Source organism: Otolemur garnettii, unplaced genomic scaffold, assembly GCF_000181295.1.
Source record: "Otolemur garnettii isolate 467f Iridium unplaced genomic scaffold, OtoGar3 scaffold00046, whole genome shotgun sequence".
NCBI classification, from domain to species: domain Eukaryota; kingdom Metazoa; phylum Chordata; class Mammalia; order Primates; family Galagidae; genus Otolemur; species Otolemur garnettii.
In genome coordinates, this window is record NW_003852441.1 from 7,038,839 (window position 1) to 7,061,059 (window position 22,221).

Consider the following 22,221-nt stretch of genomic DNA (forward strand, 5'->3'; position numbering starts at 1 on the left):
ATTTAAAAACCCATTGTAAAAAATAATATGTATTCAATATATAATGCAATGTCCCTGTAACATACAGAAATGTAACATTTGTATAACATACTACAAATAGCACAAAGGAGATGAGTGAGAATAGATTGGCCTAAGGCAATCAACAGAGATGGTAAAGTTGTAATTATAGCAATGTGTTGTTAGGTTTGTAACATTAATGAATATATTTGTGTATATATTTTGTATATGTATAAATATGTATATACAAATACACACATATAAAACATTCTCAAGGTTTGATCACATATGTAAGCCATAATACATATTTCAACAAATATAAAAAGTAGAAATAATGGGTGGCACCTGTGGCTCAGTGGGTAGGGCGCCGGCCCCATATATGGAGGGTGGGGGTTCAAACCCAGCCCCAGCCAAACTGCAACAAAAAAATAGCTGGGAGTTATGGCAGGCACCTGTAGTCCCAGCTACTTGGGAGGCTGAAGCAAGAGAATCACCTAAGCACAGGAGTCAGAGGTTGCTGTGAGCTGTGATGCCACAGCACTCTACAGAGGACTATAAATTGAGACTCTGCGTCTACAAAAAAAAAAAAGTAGAAATAATGCAAACTATATTCTCTAACCACATAAGAAATAAATTAGAAATACACACACCACACAAGTCCTTTCTCTGTTGTGGAAGTGTTATTGTTAAATGCTAAAAATCAAAAATAAAAATAAAAAAAGAAAAATCTTCAAAGCAGAAAGAAAAAAGTAACTCATAAGTAAGAGAGATCAATATATATGTTTAGATATTGAGATATCAACAAAACTTGTGTGTATATATATCAATACCTCCAACAGAGAAATATAATTATATCAAAGTAACATTTCCATATATTACTAAAATTAAGTTAGTACAAACCTAAAGCTGATTTAGAGAAGTTCAAATGTATATGGTAAACTCTAACCAACCATTTAAAACAATCTGGAAAAAACTGTTAAATGTATATACTACATTAGAAATACGTGCATAATGCAAGAAAAGCAGTAAAGGAAAAAAACAGAGGAACAAAAAGGCCTAAGACACAGAAAATAAAATGGCAAATGTAAATTCAGCTATATCAGTAATAACACCAAATGTAAATGGACTAAACTGTACAATCAAAAGGAAGAGATCATCAACCTAGATTTTAAGAACATGATCCAGCTACATACTTTCTATAGGAGACACAATTTCCAGGCGTCCTCAAACTATGGCCTGCAGGCCACATGCAGCCTGCCTAGGACATTTATCTGGCCCACTGGGTGTTTTTGTCACCACTGCCTATCCTGCTTAGCAGCTGACTCATCCTGGGGCCCACAGTCCAGCCCTCCAAAGGGCTGAGGGACAGTGAACTGGCCCCGTTTAAAAAGTTTGAGGACCCCTGGTAAAGATACAAATAGAAAGTAAAAGGATGGGAAAAGGCATACAAGAAGACCCAACAAAATAGACTTTGAAACAAAAGGAAACAAGTTACTAGAGCTCACGAGGAATATTTTGTAATGACGAAGGGATTAGTTCATCAGGAATTAACAACATACACGTTTTCCACTACTGCAAATATGTTATAGCAACTGTAAACATGTATGCAACTAGCTAACAGTGTCTACATGAAGACAGAAATAGACAACTCAAAATAATAACTATATACTTCAATACCTCAATTTCAATAATTAGTAGACAAAAGAAAAGGCTTGCACTAGTATAAACCTTAGACCTAATAATTTATTTGAGCTCCTTATTTAAACCTTTATATTGCTCACTTTGAGAAGTTTTATTTGGTTCCTTTCCTTTCTTCTTAATAGATTTGGTAGTCTTTCATCAAACATTTTATATTCTGTATCTGATCATCCAAGCAACTGTTACAGCTCATTGTCTTTGCTAGTTCTCACCCACGGTTATCTTGTTTCTTTGTATGTGGAGTTTTTGTTTTTGTTTTAATTGTGAACAATCCATTTTCCTTTGAAGTTTACCAGTATTCTTTGAGGTATCAAGTCAAAGTAGTATTTTTTGAGGCCTGAATTGAAGAAGAGTTTCTCTGAAGACAATTTTGATTTGCTTCTGGCAGTCATCTAGGGACTCTAACAATCTAGGTCCATTTAAATTCTGTTTGAGGGTTTTGGCCCACAGAAGAGGGTAGTGAATTCCAACTACAAACCCACTTGGAAGCTGTGACGTGTGGTCATAGATTCCCTGTGATTTTTGGTTGTGAAAAAATAACTGTAGTTGGTAGTGAATTCTAACTACATTGATTCCTTGTGATTTGGGGTTGTGAAAAAATAATTGTAGTTGGTAGTGAATTCCAACTACAAACCCACTTGGAAGCTATGACATGTGGTCATAGATTCCTGTGATTTTTAAAACTCTGCCTTCACCAAGTACTAAGTTGCAGGAAAGATATTTTAATTCACCTCCAAAAGATTGGCATATTTCTTTCTTTCCTTTCTTTCTTACACTTTGTATGTACCCCTTTGTGGGTCCCAGCTTTATTCAAGAATTTCTTATTAGATATCCCCCATAGTTCTAGTTCTCAAGGTGCAGCTGAAATTCTCAGCATAAAAGATTTATTTGTTGGCATTTGGTTGGAGAAGTTGCAAAGAAAGCCCATGACAAATGAAAGTTAATCCTAGCTATTTCTTAACACTTTCCTGTTCTCAAACTCTTCATGCTTTGAAAATAAATTTACTTTCTAGGAAAGAAATAAAGGCATAAGTGGATTGAAATTAAGAATTTCTGCTTCCACTTAAGTGGGAACTGGGCAGATTCACTTTTGTGCCAGCTCAAAAAAGTATTTTAAAAGAAAATATATTTATTTTGTAACTGTCAATGTAGTTAATCCAATTGGAAGTATAATTCATTAATGGTATCTAATCTAGCAACCTGCCAGAAATAGAAGTCCCTAGTACTTTCTTAATGACTACAGACAGTTAACTACTTTTATTTACACAGTACCTAAAATTTGGTTGCTATCGGCTATGTGATAGGACAGCCCCAATTACAAGTCATATTTACGTCTTTGCTTTTAACAGAAATAAGCCATGGATATATAAATCCAATGTATTTTGCATTCTAGAGAAAAATCATGTGGGCTCAGTAGAACGAAATGTTGTCTTCAACAAGTGTGATAAAAACACACATGTGTGGCCTAACACAAAAGCACTATGACCACATGATGGCCTATGCTGACAAAATCCCTAAACCATAAAGATGACTGACTTCAAATAACTCACCAAGAGACCATAGCCATAACCCAATGTGACCCAATATTGTATAGATGTATGTAGAAATGTATACTCAGTTCCCTTGAGCTCAAAAAACAGAACTGGCAAGGCTTACCAGAGGGTCTGACATTTAACCATCTTAAGTGTTCTCAAAAGGCAAGGGAGGAATTCCAGACAGAACCAGTTTAGGAAACAAAAAGGAGGCATAAAATAGCACAGATTTGGTAAACTAGGTTATGAATGGTGCAAAACAGCACAAGCCAGAAAATATTGTTTCAGACTTCCTCCACCTACTTCTTTACCCTAGCTAATTTCACTTTCTTAGATATTTCTTAATTCTCTCCATTCTCAATTCTACTACTGTGCTTTCTCATTTCCTTTCTCTTGGCCTAATTGGTCTTAAAATCTCAGTGCCACTTTAGCCAACATGGTCACTGAAATGGTTTTCTGAAAGAGAATCAGATCAGACCATTTCCTTGCTTTAAACTCCATAGGGTTCTCCAGCACCTAAAAGTTTCAACATCACTGTAGTTCCCTATACGATTAGAGCCCTGTCTACCTTTTCAGACTCAGGCCTTATTCTTGAACCTCCTGGGTGCCTCTGTGGCTACGTAATAGTTGGCAAATCACCAACCACAGTGAGCCTACTTTCATCCACATAAAGTGAAGGTAATAGTTCCTTCTCCATGTGTTCAGGATTAAGTAACACTCAACATCTAAAAATATAAGATTTTCGCCTTTATCTTGCATATCCCAGGGTCTCATTATGGAATTTTAAGCAGAAGAATGACACAATTAGGTTAGCACTTTAAGATTAAAGACAGTAGGCTTGGCGCCTATAGCTCAACTGGCTAAGGCGCCAGCCACGTACACCTAAGGTGGCGGGTTCGAATCCCCAGCCCGGACCCACCGAACAACGACGGCTGCAACCAAAAAATGGCCGGGCGTTGTGGCGGGCGCCTGTGGTCCCAGCTACTTGGGAGGCGGAGGCAGGAGACTCGCTTGAGCCCAGGAGTTGGAGGTTGCTGTGAGCTGTGGTGCCACGGCGCTCTGCCCAGGGGGACAGCTTGAGGCTCTGTCTCAAAAAAAAAAAAAAAAAGATTAAAGACAGTAGTAGGAATAGGTTGGAGAACAAAACCAGAGGCAAGCAAGATCAGTTAGGTGAAATGTAAGAAGAGAAATCAGTGTGTGATAGCAATGGGAATAGAGAGGAACAAAAGGAACTAGAATCAAAATAACTTGGTTGTTATTTGAGTAGAAGGTGAAAGAGGGCTTATGAAAAGACAAGTTTAAGAAAGGTCCCCAAATCTTCAGGAACAAAAGTGGATCCTAACAAGTTCTTACACATTTTCTACCCTTGAAGGAAGCAATTCTTCATGATTTGAAAATGAATTTGCTTTCTAGAAGTAGACCAATGTGTGTTGGGATCAAGTTTTATGAACAGATTAAGCTGTGAATGATGATGATTATGTAATGTTGCTTCTAATCATGTTCTAACAGCATTTTACCAAAGGTAAATTATTCCACACACTGGAATAAATGGACAGTCTTTGCAGCAGGCAGAAATATGTAACAAGCCTTTGCTTTAAAAAAAAAATTTAGTCATTTCATAATCAAATCTTGCAAATAATCACATTGTCAAATAGGAGGCACAGTCTCATGAGAAGAATCTTAACAGCCCATCAAGACACCTGGGCTGCATATGCCCTCTTCAAGTACTCCCTTAGGCAAATTGCCCAATTATTTCATACTGTTACCCTGTGTAGCACTGAGGTAATAATGCCCTCTCTACCTCGATCAGCAGTTCACATTAAATCTATGCATTAATACTAAGCAAAACCAGAATTCTTAATCCACAGTTAATCAAAATGCATATGTAGGTAGAAATTTCAAATGCAGATAGAAATTTGACTTATCATACAGTACATCTACTCAATTATGACTGTACATCATAGGGATTCAAAGTTTTAAATAGGACATTTTAAACTGAAGAAGCATAAATACCTTTTGGCATATCCTTAGAAAAGCAAAAAATGTTATCAAAGGTGATAATTTCTGGATATTCATTTATCCAAAAGAAATACATCACTTCAGTCTGTAGTAAATTCCCGTTAAATAGACAGGCTGATCACTCCAACTACTGAAGTTGTTCCTGAGATGACACAGTCTACTATCAACTTTCTATCACAAGCGGTTCTTACAGCTCATTCCAAGAATTATTGCTGATTAGATTTTTCATTAATGAGATGGTCAGGTGAGCCAACAAGTTCAAGACCAAGTTTTTAGATTCTCTGTGCCTTACATCACAAGCAAGCAGCACAGGTGCTGTGGATGTCACAGATGCATACAGAACTGACCAAGAGCTGGAGACAGAGAACACTACTGGACCTCCAAGCCAGTTTCTAAGGTTCTTCCAAGCTGTTATGTGTCAGCCAGGCGAGGCGGCTCACATCTGTAATCCTAGCACTCTAGGAGGCCGAGGTCAGAGGGTCCCTGAACTCAGGACTTCAGACCAGCTTGCACAAGAGCGAGACCCCATCTCTACTAAAAATCGAAACACTAGCTAGATGCCTATAATTGCAGCTACACGGGAGGCTGAGGCAAAAAGATTGCTCAAGCCCAAGAATTTGAGGCTTCTGTGAGCTATGATGCCAGGGCACTTTACCCAGGGCTACAGAGTGAGACTATCTTTAAAAAAAAAAAAAAAAAAAAAAAAGATGCGTCCTTTATCCTCCTGTAGCTGAGACAGAATCAATAAACCAAAGCATACTTTCCAGCCTAATTCCCATTCTCAGTGATTACCACATAGTGTGATCTTGCTAATGGAGATATCCAGGCTATTATAGGTAAGTCCCAGGTACAGCACTTCAGAATCAAGACCTAGAGGCTTCTCTGGTTAGTTGTAAGGTGACCACTACAGCTGCCTTTTTATAGACCACTAAGCCCCACTGTGGCCCCTAGAATCTGTGCCATCAACTAATTTCCAAGACAAAAAGCAGGCTTTGGTAAGTTTTATGAACAGAATACACCCAACTACAGTTCATTTTTCTATGTCTCAACTGGGTAACACTTGTTTAATAGCAGTGTTGTTTTCTTGTTTTTTTCTTTTTTTAAGAGACAGAGTCTCACTTTATCACCCATGGTAGAGCACTGTAGCATCACAGCTCACAGCAACCTCCAGCTCCTGGGCTTAGGCGATTCTCTTGCCTCAGCCTTCCGAGTAGCTGGGACTACAGGTGCCTGCTAGAATGCCTGGCTATGTTGAGGCTTGGCTGGAGAGGCCTGGATTCCTGTAGTCACACCTTTCTCTGGAGAATGCTTGATACTTACCAATATCTGGTTCTATAATGGCATCTTAGAGTTGAGTTAGGAGCAGGCATAAGAAAAGTGCAAGGTGCTCAAGGAGTCCATAACTGATTGATGGCTGGGAGGCGTGAGTATAACAGAGAAATCCAGTGCTGGAGCCCAAAAGTCCTTCTCTCCAATAGCTTCCAGGCTCCCACAGCTAGTTCATCTCCATTGTCCTCTTAATAAACCTTCCAGGTCTGACCCCCACAGGTGTTTTACCCACAGATCTCCTCCCCACACTTCTCAGGTAACAGTAAGTGATCACAACCTAATACCCAACCAGACCTCTACTGCTCATCTGGCAACCAAAGCACCAGACACCAACCCAAGGCAGACTGGGCTCCTAGAAGCTGTACCTCTCCACTGTGACACGGGCTGAAGAACTGTGCCTCCTTCTTTCAGCATTAAGGAAGGTGGGCAAGTCGGGGGAACCAAACGCCAATGTGAAGAGACTCCACACCTGCTCAGAGAGCCAGGCTGTGTTTTATGGATAGATCTGTGGGTTTAAGGAGGATAAATCAAGAGATACAGAAGCCAAAAGAAGAGAGGAGAAAAAGAAAGAAGCGAAGGGCGCCCCGCCTGCAGCTGCCGTTCAGGATGGCGTGCCGGGGGTTTCTGCACTGGTGTCCCCCAGGCTGGCTCTCCTCTCCTCATGTGGGCACCGCGGTCAGCGCAGAGCAGCACCGGCCCTTTCCCTCTCCCCTTCTTTCCAGGAGATGCCCCAGAGTCAGGACTCCATAGTTTTTTGGACGGGGCCAGGTTTGAACACACCACTTCCAGCATATGGGGCCAGTGCCCTACTCCTTTGGCCACCGGCACCCCTCAATAAAAGGTTCTCTTTTCTAAAAAAAAAAAAAAAAAAGAAAAAGAAAGAAGCCAAAAACACTTCTGGAAGGAGATTTGCCCCCAGTGTGAAATGCATAGATAATTTAATTTACTTGATTTTCCCTTCTCAGGGTCTGACTTCAGAAAATCAAATTAGAAAGTCATCATCACATCCTAGATTTATTACAACTGACCTGCAGGCAAAAGGATAGAAGAACTATTACATAAACACTTCGATTCCATGTATATATCTTAAATAGAGGAGGAATTCAAACAAGAATACAAGATAAAATATTCCAAAGCTCCAAGAAGCAGTTATGTTACTGAGCTCCATTTTTACAGACAAATAAGGCAATATCCCTGCACATTAGCTTTTTGATAATTTTTATACATTTTTCTATGGTACAAGAGAAAAATAACCAGAGCTCACAATGTACAGTTCTTACACTATTTTCACAGTTTGTGAACACTATACACCCTTTTGTTTTAATAAAGATACATTGTAATAAACTCCTTGCCCTTAAGTTTATAGTTTATAATAATCTATGATTAATACACTAAAATTGCCTTTTTATGTGGTCATCCACACAACAGAACGGTCAGATTAGCTCCTGGACAGTCAGAATTGCTTTTATCTCCATTAGCATTATGGCAAAGTGACCCTACGTTGAGCCAGATGGGAAGTTAACAGCAGAGAAACAGATTCCCTTTGAGTCCCCGGGAGCAATGGAGGATGATGGCTTGGTGTGGTCGAAGGAAGACACGTAACAACGTCTCCTTCCAGAACACTGGGAAGGCTAAGGTCTGGGATGCCATGGGGAGAAGACAGGGAAGTTAAGCAAGTGGACCAAAATCATTTCTGAATTCTGCAGTTCACAGGGATGTTACCTGAACAGCATCGTTCTCCCTTTATCATCTGTGACTGTCACTCTGAGAGGAGATGCAGCTGCAGCTGCCACAATTTGATTCTATGATGGCAGCACATGCATCTCAGACTATGGCTGTTTTATACTCCAGTGTGCTTGGACCACTCACAGTGCTGCTGAACTGTCATACAAACGCAAAGCTAAAGGCTCAGTGCCAGGGAGGCTGGAGCAAAACGTAATGAGAGCCTGGCTCATGGATAACTGAAGCAGCACAGCAGAAGATAACAGACTTAAATGGCCTCTTACAACTGTGTTCTGGGGTTTTGTTTTGCTTTTTTCTCCCTTCCCGGTAGAATCCCAATTCCAATAAATGGTGGTGAACTACTAGAGATTCTAGCAGGTGATGGATGACCTTATCTAGAAGACTGCCCTTTCAGACCCTCATCTGGTCAAGTGAGTCTCTAGAGAAGATGCCTCTCCATCACCTACCACATCAGCCCTCTTTTCTCAGCCTTTTGAATATTAGAGCACATGAGAGATTTGGGGCTACAAATCCTTGGTAAGGAACATCCCTGGTAATTATAAAGATTTTTGATGTAGAAAAAAAGGCAAAATATTGGATTAAGCAAGTCACATAGCGACAACAGACTGGAGGGAAAGGGGAAGAGATTCAGAAACTGAAGACCTGGACCAGTGCCGGCAAGAAGCAAACAACTAAGATTTGGTCTTGTGCTGCCTACAAGAAATCTGCATCTGATCAATCAAGGCACGTTGCTACTAGCTACTTCTCCCTGTTCATGAGTGCGATGGCTAAAATATCAGGCTTGGGGCCAAGGGGAAATACATAGCTGTTACAAGCTGTTCCAGATAAGATATTAGAATTGGAAACATCTGTAAACTTTGCCCTCTGTGCTTTTCTTCTTCTTCTTTCAGTCCTGGTGGTTTGTGGCAGGTGGAACACACCAAGTTGGCAGCACACTGAATTCTGAGAATGAAAATTCTTAGGATCAGCACCTTCTTTGACAAGTGGCAGACTCCTGAGTCTTCCCAATGAAGAGTAGAAGGACTGGTAAAGGAGAAAAGAACACATTCTGTCCTGTCTCAATATTTTAATGTTCACCTCTTTGAATGCAACATGGTTTTTTGGTAAAGATAAAACTCATTCTAATTTAACATGATATTTCAAACAGGAAATTTGGCTGAGCACATCGATCCCCAAACATCGACTGTGACTGTAAAGCAACAGAATATCAAATCAGTAAATCTATTGCACTTGGTGAAGAAAGTAAATTCCTCCTTTGTCTCCCAGCTCCAGAAGGCAATGTGTCTCGCTGGCTGTGCAAGCTGCTCTCACTCACGCCCAAGTCTCTACATTCAGATATAGCACATCCATCACCGTGTCCTTCCAGGATTTGGAAGTCTGACAAAACACCCTTCCAGTAGCTGTGTCTCCAGGTTTCGAGTCTAGAAATGAATTTAAGATGTGATCTAATCACAGTCAACAACTTGATCGTACTGACTTCCACATTTCATGAATATGTTCATCACAAAAGAGCAGGATGAGGTCTCTCTGACCAGCACTAACACTGTGTGATCTCAGGTATTACAGGGATGCACGTTCTAGGTGACAGAGTATACAGATAGGATGGAAACGAACACCAATCTTATTGCACATGGTGTTTGGGCGAGCAATAAAAACACTGTGATACAAGATGAAAATTCTTTACGTCTTGCTTCCTCTCAGCCCTTTTCTCTAGAGTCTGATGTAGCAGTCGTATCAATCGACATACATGGGAGAGCTGGGAGTAGCTGGCATTTGATCCAGGATTTTACAAACATAGCATGCGACCTCAACGGTACGTTCCTCGTACATCAAAATAAAGGGATGTTTCTGCAAGAAAATTGAAAAAAAAGAAAAGAAAAACATCAGAACCCAAACTGAAATTTCCCCAAAATCTATACAGCAGGTTTCTAGCCATATATGGCTGTAAAATATCACAACACCAGTAGTTCAGAGAAGCAAGTACAGCCTTTATTTCATGCAGATGTGTTAGTGAGTGTGGGTGGGTGTGCCTAGATGTGACACATGGTGCTGTGACCCAGAGGTGCCAGCTAGGCAGTGAAGTCTGGAAACTTATCTGTATAGCAGAGAATATTTGTTGAGGAAGAGAGCAGAGTTGTCCCTCAGCACAAAACATAGTTGCAGCCTCTATCACACCATCTGAGCCGAGAAGAGCTTCATGAATACCAATCACTGTTCCTCCTCGGACACAAGCATAAATCCCAATCCATCTCCCCATAGGCAGCAGAAGGATCCAACAAAAAGGCTTTTGATTTCAATCCTTCTGGCCTCAACCCCACAGGCTAACAGAAACTTGCTCCTGCGCTCTGCAGAGCCTGCTTCACTAGCCCACCTTTCCATTCTCCATCTCTATCACTATTTTCTTTCACAGCTTCTCTAAATGTGTTGACTGGATATTTTTACAGTCATGGCTGGAGTAGACGTTAAGTTGACCTAATATCCTTGGAGACCCAGTAGGCTAAATGTGATAAGCAAATAGGTTTTTTCTTAAAATGCTCCTACATTATTAAATCACAGTACTTCTTCACTGCCCAGCCCAATGCCATTCCCAGTAGACTGCTTAAAACATCCAATTCCAGGGGATGAATAACGACGTTTGAAGACACGCAAATTGGCCATATGATATAAATTTACATATGAGCTTTTAATAAAGGCAGAATAAGGACAAACTTTTCTTTTTTTTTTTTTCCTCACCCAGGGGCATGTTATACACCCTCACAATGTGCACATTAGGTAAGATCCAAGACAAACTTTTCACTAACTTTTTCTTGTGGATACATTAGATCAGGTGTCCTCAAACTATGGCCTGTGGGCCACAGGTGGCCCGCCAAGGACATTTATCAGGCCAGCCGGGTGTTTTTGTCGCTGCTGCCTATCCGGCTTAGCAGATGACTCATCCCAGGGCCTGCAGTCCGGCCCTCTAATGGTCTGAGGACAGTGAACTGGCCCCTGTTTAAAAAGTTTGAGGACCCCTGCATTAGATAGATGGAGATGGAGACTATGCCATGGAAACATGGAAAATGGCTCCATAAAGTGAAAGCTGGAATTCTTTGGGGCTAATTTTTATGATATGTTAAGATCGAAACTGTTCTCCATGGGATTTTAGCTAGTAAATTAGTAGGAAAATAACTACAAATGTTCTCTTTCCAAATATCTTTGTTAAAAAACACTTTTTAAAAAAGTTCGTAAAGTCAAGCTGTTTCTTTATAACAGAGGGCACTGCTTACTTAGTGACCATGCAGGCAAAGAAGATTCAGGGGTGAATTGGATCTACAATTCCCAAAGCCCCATACTCACCAGAAGTTCTTTATACTTTGGCCTTTTGGATTCATCCTTTGTAAGGCTAAAATAACATACAAATAACATTATTAAAACAGAGACACATTTACTAAAATATTTTTCACACATGAAACACTACAAAGAATCAAGTAGTTTTTTCCTTCAGATCTAAATTAAACAAAGCAGACAACCTACTAAAGACAGAAAGCACACACACAATTCAGACACTCTATAATCTGAGGATTTATCCTTTGTGTAGTCAATGTGGGATAATTAGTGAAAAACTAGAAAAAAGTGAATTGCTGAGAATTGCCTAAATTATGAGATAGCTGCCTACATAGTTAAAAATCTGACTGTATAAGTATAAAATGTGTACATATGTATGTTATTTTAAATAAGTATGCATAAGCAAATATGTATTTACAGAGAACACCTACGAGAAACTAGCAATCCAGTAATCCCAAGAGGTAAATAAACTATATGTGAATTTTACCAATTTATCCTTAAGTATTAAAAACTTTTGTACTCTATATCTCAACACTGTGTTCTTTGGTCTAAAAGTTTAAAACAATAAAACTTCACAGAAGACTATGTCTGTATATATAAAATCCTCTGCCTTACTGATATTTTCCCCTTGAATTTTACCTTGCCTAATTAAAGCTGTCAAAGTATTTCGTTGTTTGCACTTACCTCATCTATCTTGGCCCATGTCATAATCACCACTCCCCCCCCCCAACCTCAGTTAAATCCTTTTTTACTATCAAAAGTTATTAAGTGTTAACAGAGGAGTACACCTGTTCCTCCACACACTGCTGTTTCCCACACACCACACCTTCTGTAGTGGATGCTGCAATGTCCTGGATGACTTCCCTCTTTATGAACAAAGGACTTCTTTATCTACTATGGACACTGCCAGCAGACAATTCTCCATCATTGGCTTCTTCGAGCTTACTACAGCTGAAGAGAGCCACATTAGCCTTCCTGAGAAGGCCTGGCTCCAGTGTCTAATCCACCAAAAGCTATAAACTCCAAGTCCCTCGTTTCAAGTCAGGTCAACCCTACTGGGCCATCCCAGCTTTACAGATTCACAAAGAGGCAGCGTAGGCCTCCACTGGAACTGCAGGGCTGCTCAACCTCGTCTCCTGCCCTCTCCTGATACTTCCCTTTACTACTTGCTGATCCCCAAATCACTACTTAATCAACTTCCTGCATACTCATTTCTGTCTCAGAAGCTTGACTTCCAAGAATCCAACCTATAACACTCTTCTTCTGGGTTAATTTATTTTTGGACAAGTGACCCTTGACCAACACAGGTTTGAACTGTGTGGGTCCACCTATATATAGGTTTTCTTCTGCTTCTGCCACCCGAGACACCAAAAGTTAGTAGTTAAGTTCTAGGGGAGTCAAAAGTTAGACAACTGGGAAGGGGTCAGCATTCCTAACCCTTACATTGTTCAAGGCCAACTGTATATATCCTATCAGAAGTCTATGAGAGGTTAACTCTCAGTCTTTACATTCCTCCAAGTATCTATATGTCCCCCGTATTTTGAATGATATTTGAGTGACTGAGGATAAAACTTTAAGACTAGGTTGACAATTATTTTTCCTTATCACTCTGGAGCTTTGACTGTATGTTTTCCTGTAATTATTTTTGTTAATAACATGTTTGTTATTAGTCTAATTACCAACCCTAAGCAAACAGTCTGTTTTCTCTTCCTGATGACTTTTACTTTATCATTGCTACGTAATTTTCCTTCAGTGCCTTTAGGTATAAATTTGCCTTTGTTTATATTCCATGATACAGACTTTACTTTCAATCTGAAAACCTATTCTAGATCAATTTTCAAATGTGTCCCACTATTATCTCCTTAAATACTGCTGTTCCACTTTCAGAGCTGTCTTCTGTATTGTCATAACAAGCATCTTAAAACCGCCCACTCTATATTCTCCCTGAGTCTTAAGTGTTTTTAATATTTAATATATTGTAATCTGTGTTATGCTGGGAAAATTCCTCAGCTCCATTTTCCATGTCCCTAATTCTACCATCAACTGTTTCCAGTCTAGAGTGTATCAAGTCTGTTGTGTCTTTCATACCACCGGCTATGTTCTTCATTTCTAAGACTTCTAATTAAGGTTTTCATTCCTAGCTATTTCATCCATTTTATTTCTTCAGTTTTAATGGGACTAATACTATTAACAGTTCCTTGAACATCCTAAATATTTTTATTTTATAGTGAATTTTTTTTTTTTTTTTGAGACAGAGCCTCAAGCTGTCCCCCTGGGTAGAGTGCCGTGGCATTACAGCTCACAGTAACCTCCAACTCCTGGGCTCAAGCGAGTCTCCTGCCTCCGCCTCCCAAGTAGCTGGGACCACAGGCGCCCGCCACAACGCCCGGCTATTTTTTGGTTGCAGCCATCATTGTTGTTTGGCGGGTCCGGGCTGGGGATTCGAACCTGCCACCTTAGGTGTACGTGGCTGGCGCCTTAGCTGGTTGAGCTATAGGCGCCGAGCCTATTTTATAGTGAATTTAAGATTATTTCATAAAATTGTTTCAAGTTAAAGTAAATTCATGTTCTATTTTGTTAAACGCTCATCTTAACACTAGAATTCATGTATTTTGGAATTCTGATGTGCAGACTAAGTTTAAAAGAATGTGCTTGTCCTCCATAAAAATGAATATATATTCATCTGTTCAACAAATACGTATTTGCTAAGCAGTTTCACAGTTGCATCGTTTACAGTGGCATCAGTATAGAATGAGGTCCTACTGTGGACCTTTCAAGTTCCAGTCCTATGATGATATTCTGACTGTGGCTGTAAAAACAGTACCTATCCTTTCCATTCTGTACATCTCACAGATTGCTAACTGACATCACTATTTTTTTCATTCCCCAGATCCTAAGATTTCTAAGCAGTGAGTCTCACTCCTATTCATCTTCTGTCTTCTTACAGGTTTGGCACCTGCAGCTCAATGCCTAGGGCATCAGCCATGTACCCTGAAGCTGGCAGGTTCGAACCTAGCCCAGGCCCGCCAACAACAATGACAACTGCAACCAAAAGAGAGCTGGGAATTCTGACAACTGCCTGTAATCCCAACTGCTTGAGAGGCTGAGGCAAGAGAATCGCTTAAGCCCAAGAGTTAGAGGTTGCTGTGAGCTGTGACACCACTCTACCTAGGTGACAGCTTGAGATTTAAAAAAAAAAAAACACTTATAGAACTGTGATCCTACAGGAAGTAATGTCCCAGCTGCTAATGACTCCTTCCACACCCGGAGCACAGCAAGCTTAGGCTTCGGACCCACACACCATTTTTTTTAAGTATTTCTGTTGCATTTTTCACCCACACAGATGTTTACTTTCTTTGTAAAACTGCCATGTCTCTTTGCCTTTCTGTTTTTCTTTCTCATCTATGGAACAGAAAATTATGATGCTATGTGGGTAGAAATCACAAATGAGTAACACTGACTATCTTCCATTTCTGAAGTACTACTGATATTAATAATCTGTTATCAACTAGTGAGACTATCCAATAAGCTAGATATTAGTCAAATTAATTCCAATTAGATATTTATTTCATTCACCATACTAGCTATATATCAAATGCTAGTGGTCTAGTGCACTGAACAGAGATTACAGAATATTTCCATCACCTCAAAAAGGTCCATTGGCAGAGCACAGTTTACTAATTTCTCTTCATTTGAATCTAATCTGTTATACACAGATACTGAGTATTTAAATTCAGGCTTTTTATTCTAAAACTTCTATTTGGTTCTATATAAATTTCTGTTTCCTGCTTACATATCCAAGATGCTTAATTTTTCTTTTAATTTACATATTTTTTCTGTTTCTGATTATTCTAATATTTGAATTCTTTGCAGGTCTATTCCTACTGATTATCAGTTGCTTCTACTAATTCTCATTCCATTTATGAGTGCTGAAATTTTTTTGTAAACTATTCATATTTCACTTAGTTTTATCTTTGAGAATTCCTTAGTACTAGGCTAAAGATTTGCTTTTACTTCCAACCATCAACTAAGGAGGAGAAGGGGGAATGCCTTTACAACTAGAGACTTAAAATGACTTTTTCTTTTTTTGCAGTTTTTGGCCAGGACCGGGTTTGAACCTGCCACCTCCAGCATATGGGGCTGGCACCCCACCCCTTTGAGCCACAGGCACTGCCCAAAATGACTTTTCCTTAACATTAAATCTCTGCTTTAGGTATTTTGTAAAACCTATTACAAGTTCAGGAAACAAAGCCACATTAGGGTAAGTGTATCATTTTAATTTCCTTGACACTCCTTTCCCTCCCATAATTTCTCTCAGTTTATGGACTCCTTAAAACTAGTACATTTTAAAAGACACTCTAAAATGCTTATCTTGGGGCAGCGCCTGTGGCTCAAAAGGGTAGGGCACCGGCCCCATATGCCGGAGGTGGCAGGTTCAAACCCAGCCCCGGCCAAAAAATAAAATAAAATAAAATAAAATGCTTATCTTGTACTTTAGTAGTTTCAGTGCGAGTACTGTCAAAGATATCTAATCCACCTAATGTGGAAGGGCCACATTCATCTCCCGCGGCTCCTCCGTTCCTCACGCTCTGCCCTGTGTGCTTCTCTGCATTAGTGTGCACATTTGTGGGCATATGCTTTGAGTGAAGGGCTGTCAATTTTATCTTTTCTTATGATATATCTATATGCAGCTTCCTCCACTCTTTTAGTTAATTTGGTCTGGTATTTTAATCTAAGAACTCAATTTTTTCTGTAAGTAAAGGAAATTTTTATTTTAATTCTTTCTTGTCTGCTATCAATTAAATAGAACCTCCTGGACTTTTCTTCTAGGTCAGTGGTTCTCAACCTGTGGGTCACGACCCCTTCGGGGGTCGAACGACCCTTTCACAGGGGTCGCCTAAGACCATTCTGCATATCTAATATTTACCTTACGATTCATAACAGTAGCAAAATTACAGTTACGAAGTAGCAACGAAAATAATCTTATGGTTGGGGGTCACCACAACATGAGGAACTGTATTAAAGGGTGGCGGCATTAGGAAAGTTGAGAACCACTGTTCTAGGTCTCTTACTATTTACCTCATGTCCACTTTTTTATTTCTTTTTTTTTTCTGAAAAATTAACTAAAGGGTGTTATCTACTTTATAGATTTAGCTGACCTGAAATAATCTGCTATATACCCCATGAAATCCAGAAATCATGTTTACTATTTGAAGTTAGCATTTCCTAAATTCAAAGTATTCCTTCCTTATAATTCTTTTTAGGGACAATTTCAGAAGAAAGTATTTGCTTAGATTTTTTTGGACTGTAGCAATTCCCTGAACCAGTGTGCGTTTTCATTTGTTAGTAAGTTTTCTTTACTTTTTCATCCCTAAAACAGCATCAGAATTTATCAAATAACACAAGTTGGTCTCAGTTATAGACAGATCTAGGTGATTGTGAGAAATAGGTTAAGGACATCTGTACACCATCAGCACCTTGCAATGAGATGTATTTATAGGTTTGTTGTAACAGCTTGCGCTGTGTTCTAACCAAAACAAGTGACTTCTTCAGAAACTATTTCAGCAGAGCTGAGCTTTTCTTTATAGGTCCTTCCTGTAAGGGTAAGGATAGGAGTAAATGCTACCACAGAATCTGGCCATGTGCAGTACCTGCATTTCCCCAAGACATTTTAAGGATCAACATATACTTCCTAAGTGTCTGTCTCACTGGATGCCTTTTCTTCTGGGTTCTGCTATCCTAAACTAGGGAGTTGTTTGCTGGTTTTATAGCCTCCTCGTGAATTTTTTCCCCCTCTGATAAACTCTGTTTAGTCAAAGGAATGATATTCAGTCTCATCTACAGTTTCACAAAAATTCCTTAAGGAATAGTATTTTTTGTTCTTTTCTAGGGTAAAGAGGTTTCTCCTTTTAAAAAAATTCCATTGGTTATTTTAATAGGAAGTTAAAGCTGAGGAAATTTTTAAATGTGGGTTGAGATCTTCATTTTGAACCATATGTCTTTGTCCTTTTTCTTCCTTAAGCAAACTTTTAATTGTAGTGGACATACAAAAAGAACATAACTCCTTAAGTGTAGAACTAATAAAAAAGTAATAATATTCCTACTTCCACTATGTTACAGCAATTCTGCTTTTAACTTTTATATAAACAGAACCATGCATACTGTATTGTCTTCGTTAACTCAACATCATTTGTGAAACTTATTCATGCTGCTGAGTACAACAATGGCTTAATCTTTCCTGGTGCTATATACCACTGTATAAATTATGCTACAATTTAGTATCTGTTCTACTGTTAACAGATTTTCTTTGTAATTGGAGGTTATGAAAGAACTTCTCTGAACATTCTGATATATGGGTTTTAGGTGGGTATACAACTGAGACTTGACCTGCTGAATCATAGTTTATTCATTAGTTACATTAGTCAGCTGACATTAAATATTGAATACTGCCAGTGTTCCAAAGGAACTATACCAACTTGCACCCCTACAAGTTACATATGAGACTTTCAGTTGCTTTAGATCCTCACCAAAAACTGGTACTTGGTAGCCTTGTGATTTATAATGGCATTTCAATGTAGTTGTGATTTGCATTAATAATGCTGAATAAGTTCTGCTGACCTCCTGAGTATTTTGCCATTTTTGGTTGTCATTTTCATATTTCTAAGTATTCTTTACATATTCTATATAAAAGTTTCTTGTCAAATACTGTATAGAAAATATCTTTTCCCACTTTGTGGCTTGGCATTTCATCCAGTGCTGTCTTTGAACCAACAGAAGTTCTTAATTTTAATAAAATTCAATTTTATCAATTTTTTTTATTCAGTGTACCATTTTAAAAATCTTTATGCATCCAAAGGCAATGAAAATATTCTCCCATGTTATCCTCTATGTGGTTTTAAACAACTAAAGAAATTCAAAAACAGTTCAGGGGAGAGGTAGAATTGTGGCTAAACTCAGTCCAGATCAGATGGGTTCTAAGAGCCATGGTAGCTTAGACAAGAGCAAGTCTCCAGAACAGGGCTTCTCAATCTTTTTATCCTTATTTCCCCACCTCACCAAGAATTTAAATACCATATACATATATATATACACACACACACTGTATACACACACACACACATATACACACACACTGCTTATCTGTATATGTATATATATACACACACCACAAACTGCGTATCTGTATATGTATATATATATACACACACACACAAACTGCGTATCTGTATATGTGTGTATATATATACACACACACATATTGCACATCTGTGTATATTCTATAGCCCTTTGGAGGGCAACCATTGTAGGATCCAAGATTTTTTTGTTGCTGTTTCTCCAAAATCAATTATCACATTCTTAATAATCATCCTGACAAGAATGCATTTTTTACATAGTATGAAACAAAATAGTAGTATGTTTAGAAAAATATCATAAAAAACCACAACTCTTTAGAATGACTTGGAACAAGGAAATGCTAAGGAAACCAGTTAGAAATCTGAATGATTAAGGTTAGAAATGACAGAAAATGTCCAAAACAAGGACAGTGGCAGAGAGTGGACAAACCTCAAGATGTGAAATGAGATGGAATTTGAACCTACTCAGGGGAAACAATGGGGGACACTGACTGATGTCCATAACCATTACCTAATATGACACCAAAGGGAACAGAAATAAGAAATACACAAGTACTAAGCACCCATAAAGCAAAACCAATAAAGACAACAAGCAATTAAAAAGAATGCAACTAGGACAGAAAGTTTCACAGGTAATCATTTTAGATTCTATATGCTATGATTTATGTAGATTCTTATAAGCAAGTATTTCATAAAAATGGAATATGTAAAATTATCACATTTATGTACTTATATAAGCTGTATACATTGTATGCAAATTATTAAAAAGTAGATTGCTTTTAACAAGGAAAAAAGCAGCCAATGTGAGTTATCCTCACAGCCTTCCTCTATCTAGACAACCTGGAGGCATTCTTCTCCCTTCTGAAAAACCAACACAGAAGTAGGATTTGGTTAGAAAAGACGAAAGAGACTTGAAAACTAGAGTCAAGCAAATGTTTCTAATATTCAGAAAGAGGACATAGAAATATGAAACGTTAGAACTTGAAACATAAGTCTTATGAGACCCAGAAAGAGTAAAGAGACATTACTGGCAGGAAATAATTATGAGAAACAAAAAGGCATTTCTAATAGTGAGTAAGAAGATATACTAAATACCCTAGCTTTTTGCTCATAAATATATATTTAAATCATGTTGGATAAACAGAGTAATTGAAAATATTCAAATGATAACCAAAAATTGTATTTAAATTATAGACCAAAACAGTATAAAGCATGGCTATATTATTGCCATATTTGCATATATTTATTCTTGGGTACCAGACACACACGTATCAAAAAAGAAGCTGCTAAAAAGGTAGACAATATCAGCAAGTGTGGGGGTCTCACCTTCCTTGGATAATGGTTTCAGAGAGCCAACATAGTTCTATTAAATGAACTGTGGGTGTGACCTACTAACAGACCCAACAGTGCTCTATGTTATGTCAGAGCAGAGATCTACTCCTGAAAGTCTATCTGGCAAGGTCATTCTGGTGCAATTTCATTGTGAGAACCACATCAGAATAAGATGATCAGTCTCACCTAGAGGTTTAACCTGGTATTTCTTGTATTAGGTACTCAAAGTCTGGAGGCAGTAGCTTCTCCATCACCCATGGCTGTTTTTCACCAATACCTGATCAGCAGAATAAGAAGGTGATGCCTTTCCTGGCTGGCTGGACACATCCACACAGCCATGGTGACCTAGCTCCAGCCCGGAAGGCAGGTGACACAACAAACAGGCCCCATCCCGTGTGAACTACAAGGGTACTGAGGTTAGGTGAACCTCGCTATTCTCACCACATGTTTGAGCATTCATAAATCAAGTACTCACCACAAATTGACAAAGTTGATGAAACTTGGGGAGAACTCCCTCTCCTCAGAATTACTCAGCTGTGGAGGATCTCCTTTCACGACTTGTGTTAGTTGATCAAATACACTATTCCACTTTGGATAAGGAAATCGGCCTGTGGCCAACTCATACTAAAGAGAACAAAGAGAAAAGAGTAAAGCACACTGCCTGCCACTTACCACTCCCCACCAAAACAGCTGTGAGGAAAACCCAAACTCCAAGTAAAACTCTGTAACAGCCTTGAAGAGAACCCAGATTAGGCTGGGGTGGAATCTTCAGAATCACAAAGGCTAAGTAGAGTTTATTTAGAAATCAAGACAATATAGAGAATTTGGTATCAACCAAACCCAAGGAGCTGGACTAAATCTTCAGAATCATGAAGGCTAAGTAGAGGTTATTTAGAAATCAAGACAATATAGAGAATTTCGTATCAACTAAACTTAAGCCTAGACTATGTCCACACAATGTATGTTCCTGGGGACCCTGTACTTCTGACTCATATATATGAGACTCTGGAAGGTTGGTTTTAGAACTTTTTTAGTACAGTATGCACAGTTTATAGTCATCTGAATAGAAGATCAAGGCCCAACACAGTGGTCAAATTCTTTGTAAGGTAAAAGAACATTTAACAACAAAAGCCCAGTCTGAGCTTTGTGGAACCGATGTGCACATCCTGCTCAACAGACATTTTGTAGTTACTGAAGTTCAACCATGATCAGATTTCACTGATTTTGAGAGTCAAACCCTTCATCTTGAGCCCCTTGATAGTCTAAACCATTTCAAAACAGATCTGAAGAGTCTGATGTACATATATCCCAATCCTTCCTTCAAGGATCAAAAATACTTGCTAGTAACTAGTGAATCACCTTCTCACCTTTCAACCACTCTGTTCTAAAAATAATGAAAACCTAGAAATTGTGCTTTTTCACGAAATATACCTAAATCTTCACCCTGGCATAATGAATCCCATTTTACGTGCACTGACAGGTGACTGATACATGAGGATGAGGCTCCAAATGTATTACAGAGGAAGAAGAATTCAGGAAGAGAAAAGACAATATCAGGAGACTAATTCATGGTGTCCTCCCCAAAAGACGCCTCTGTCAGCCCACTGCCATTTCCAGTCATGCACATGTGTGCACCAAGCAAGCAGGCATGCACACATACACAGAAATTTGTTACTTTGGTTGAGGTTTATTTTTGTTAAAGTTATGAATGCTTTGAAAGAAATAAATCTTATTGCTTATTCACAGCATTGGGAATAACTTAAGTAGGTTCATTCCTGAGAAAAGTTTAAAATAAGAGAAGGAAAAAGTTGGCTGCATACAGTAAAGGACTGAGGGCCTTAGAAATTAATTTCATACATTGCACAATTTTTATAAGATTATCCCTTATAAAATAAAATAAATTACAAAGCAATTGTAAGTACCAAGTACTTTCCTTTTAAACAACAAGGTTTAGCTAAATGTACTTCGAGAAATTGGCTTTAAAAAGTTTCTATGTCGGCTCGGTGCCTATAGCTCAACCGGCTAAGGCGTCAGCCACGTACACCTAAGGTGGCGGGTTCGAATCCCCAGCCCGGACCCGCCAAACAACAATGACGGCTGCAACCAAAAAAAAA

At 38.9% G+C, this 22,221-nt stretch overlaps 1 protein-coding gene across 4 annotated transcripts in view; it reads right to left on the reverse strand.

The window, feature by feature from the left end:
* Positions 1-7,496: 7,496 nt before the first annotated feature.
* MAP2K4 (mitogen-activated protein kinase kinase 4) overlaps positions 7,497-22,221 on the reverse strand; it is a 153,229-nt gene continuing 138,504 nt past the window's right edge. For all 4 annotated transcript variants that reach the window (XM_023514067.1, XM_023514069.1, XM_003791083.3 and 1 more), the window contains 3 exons: positions 20,583-20,731; positions 11,655-11,700; positions 7,497-10,166 (listed from right to left, as the gene is read on the reverse strand). In XM_023514067.1, the coding sequence (XP_023369835.1) occupies positions 10,053-10,166; positions 11,655-11,700; positions 20,583-20,731 (309 nt within the window). In that variant the 3' untranslated portion in view covers positions 7,497-10,052. The remainder of the gene's footprint in view (positions 10,167-11,654; positions 11,701-20,582; positions 20,732-22,221) is intronic.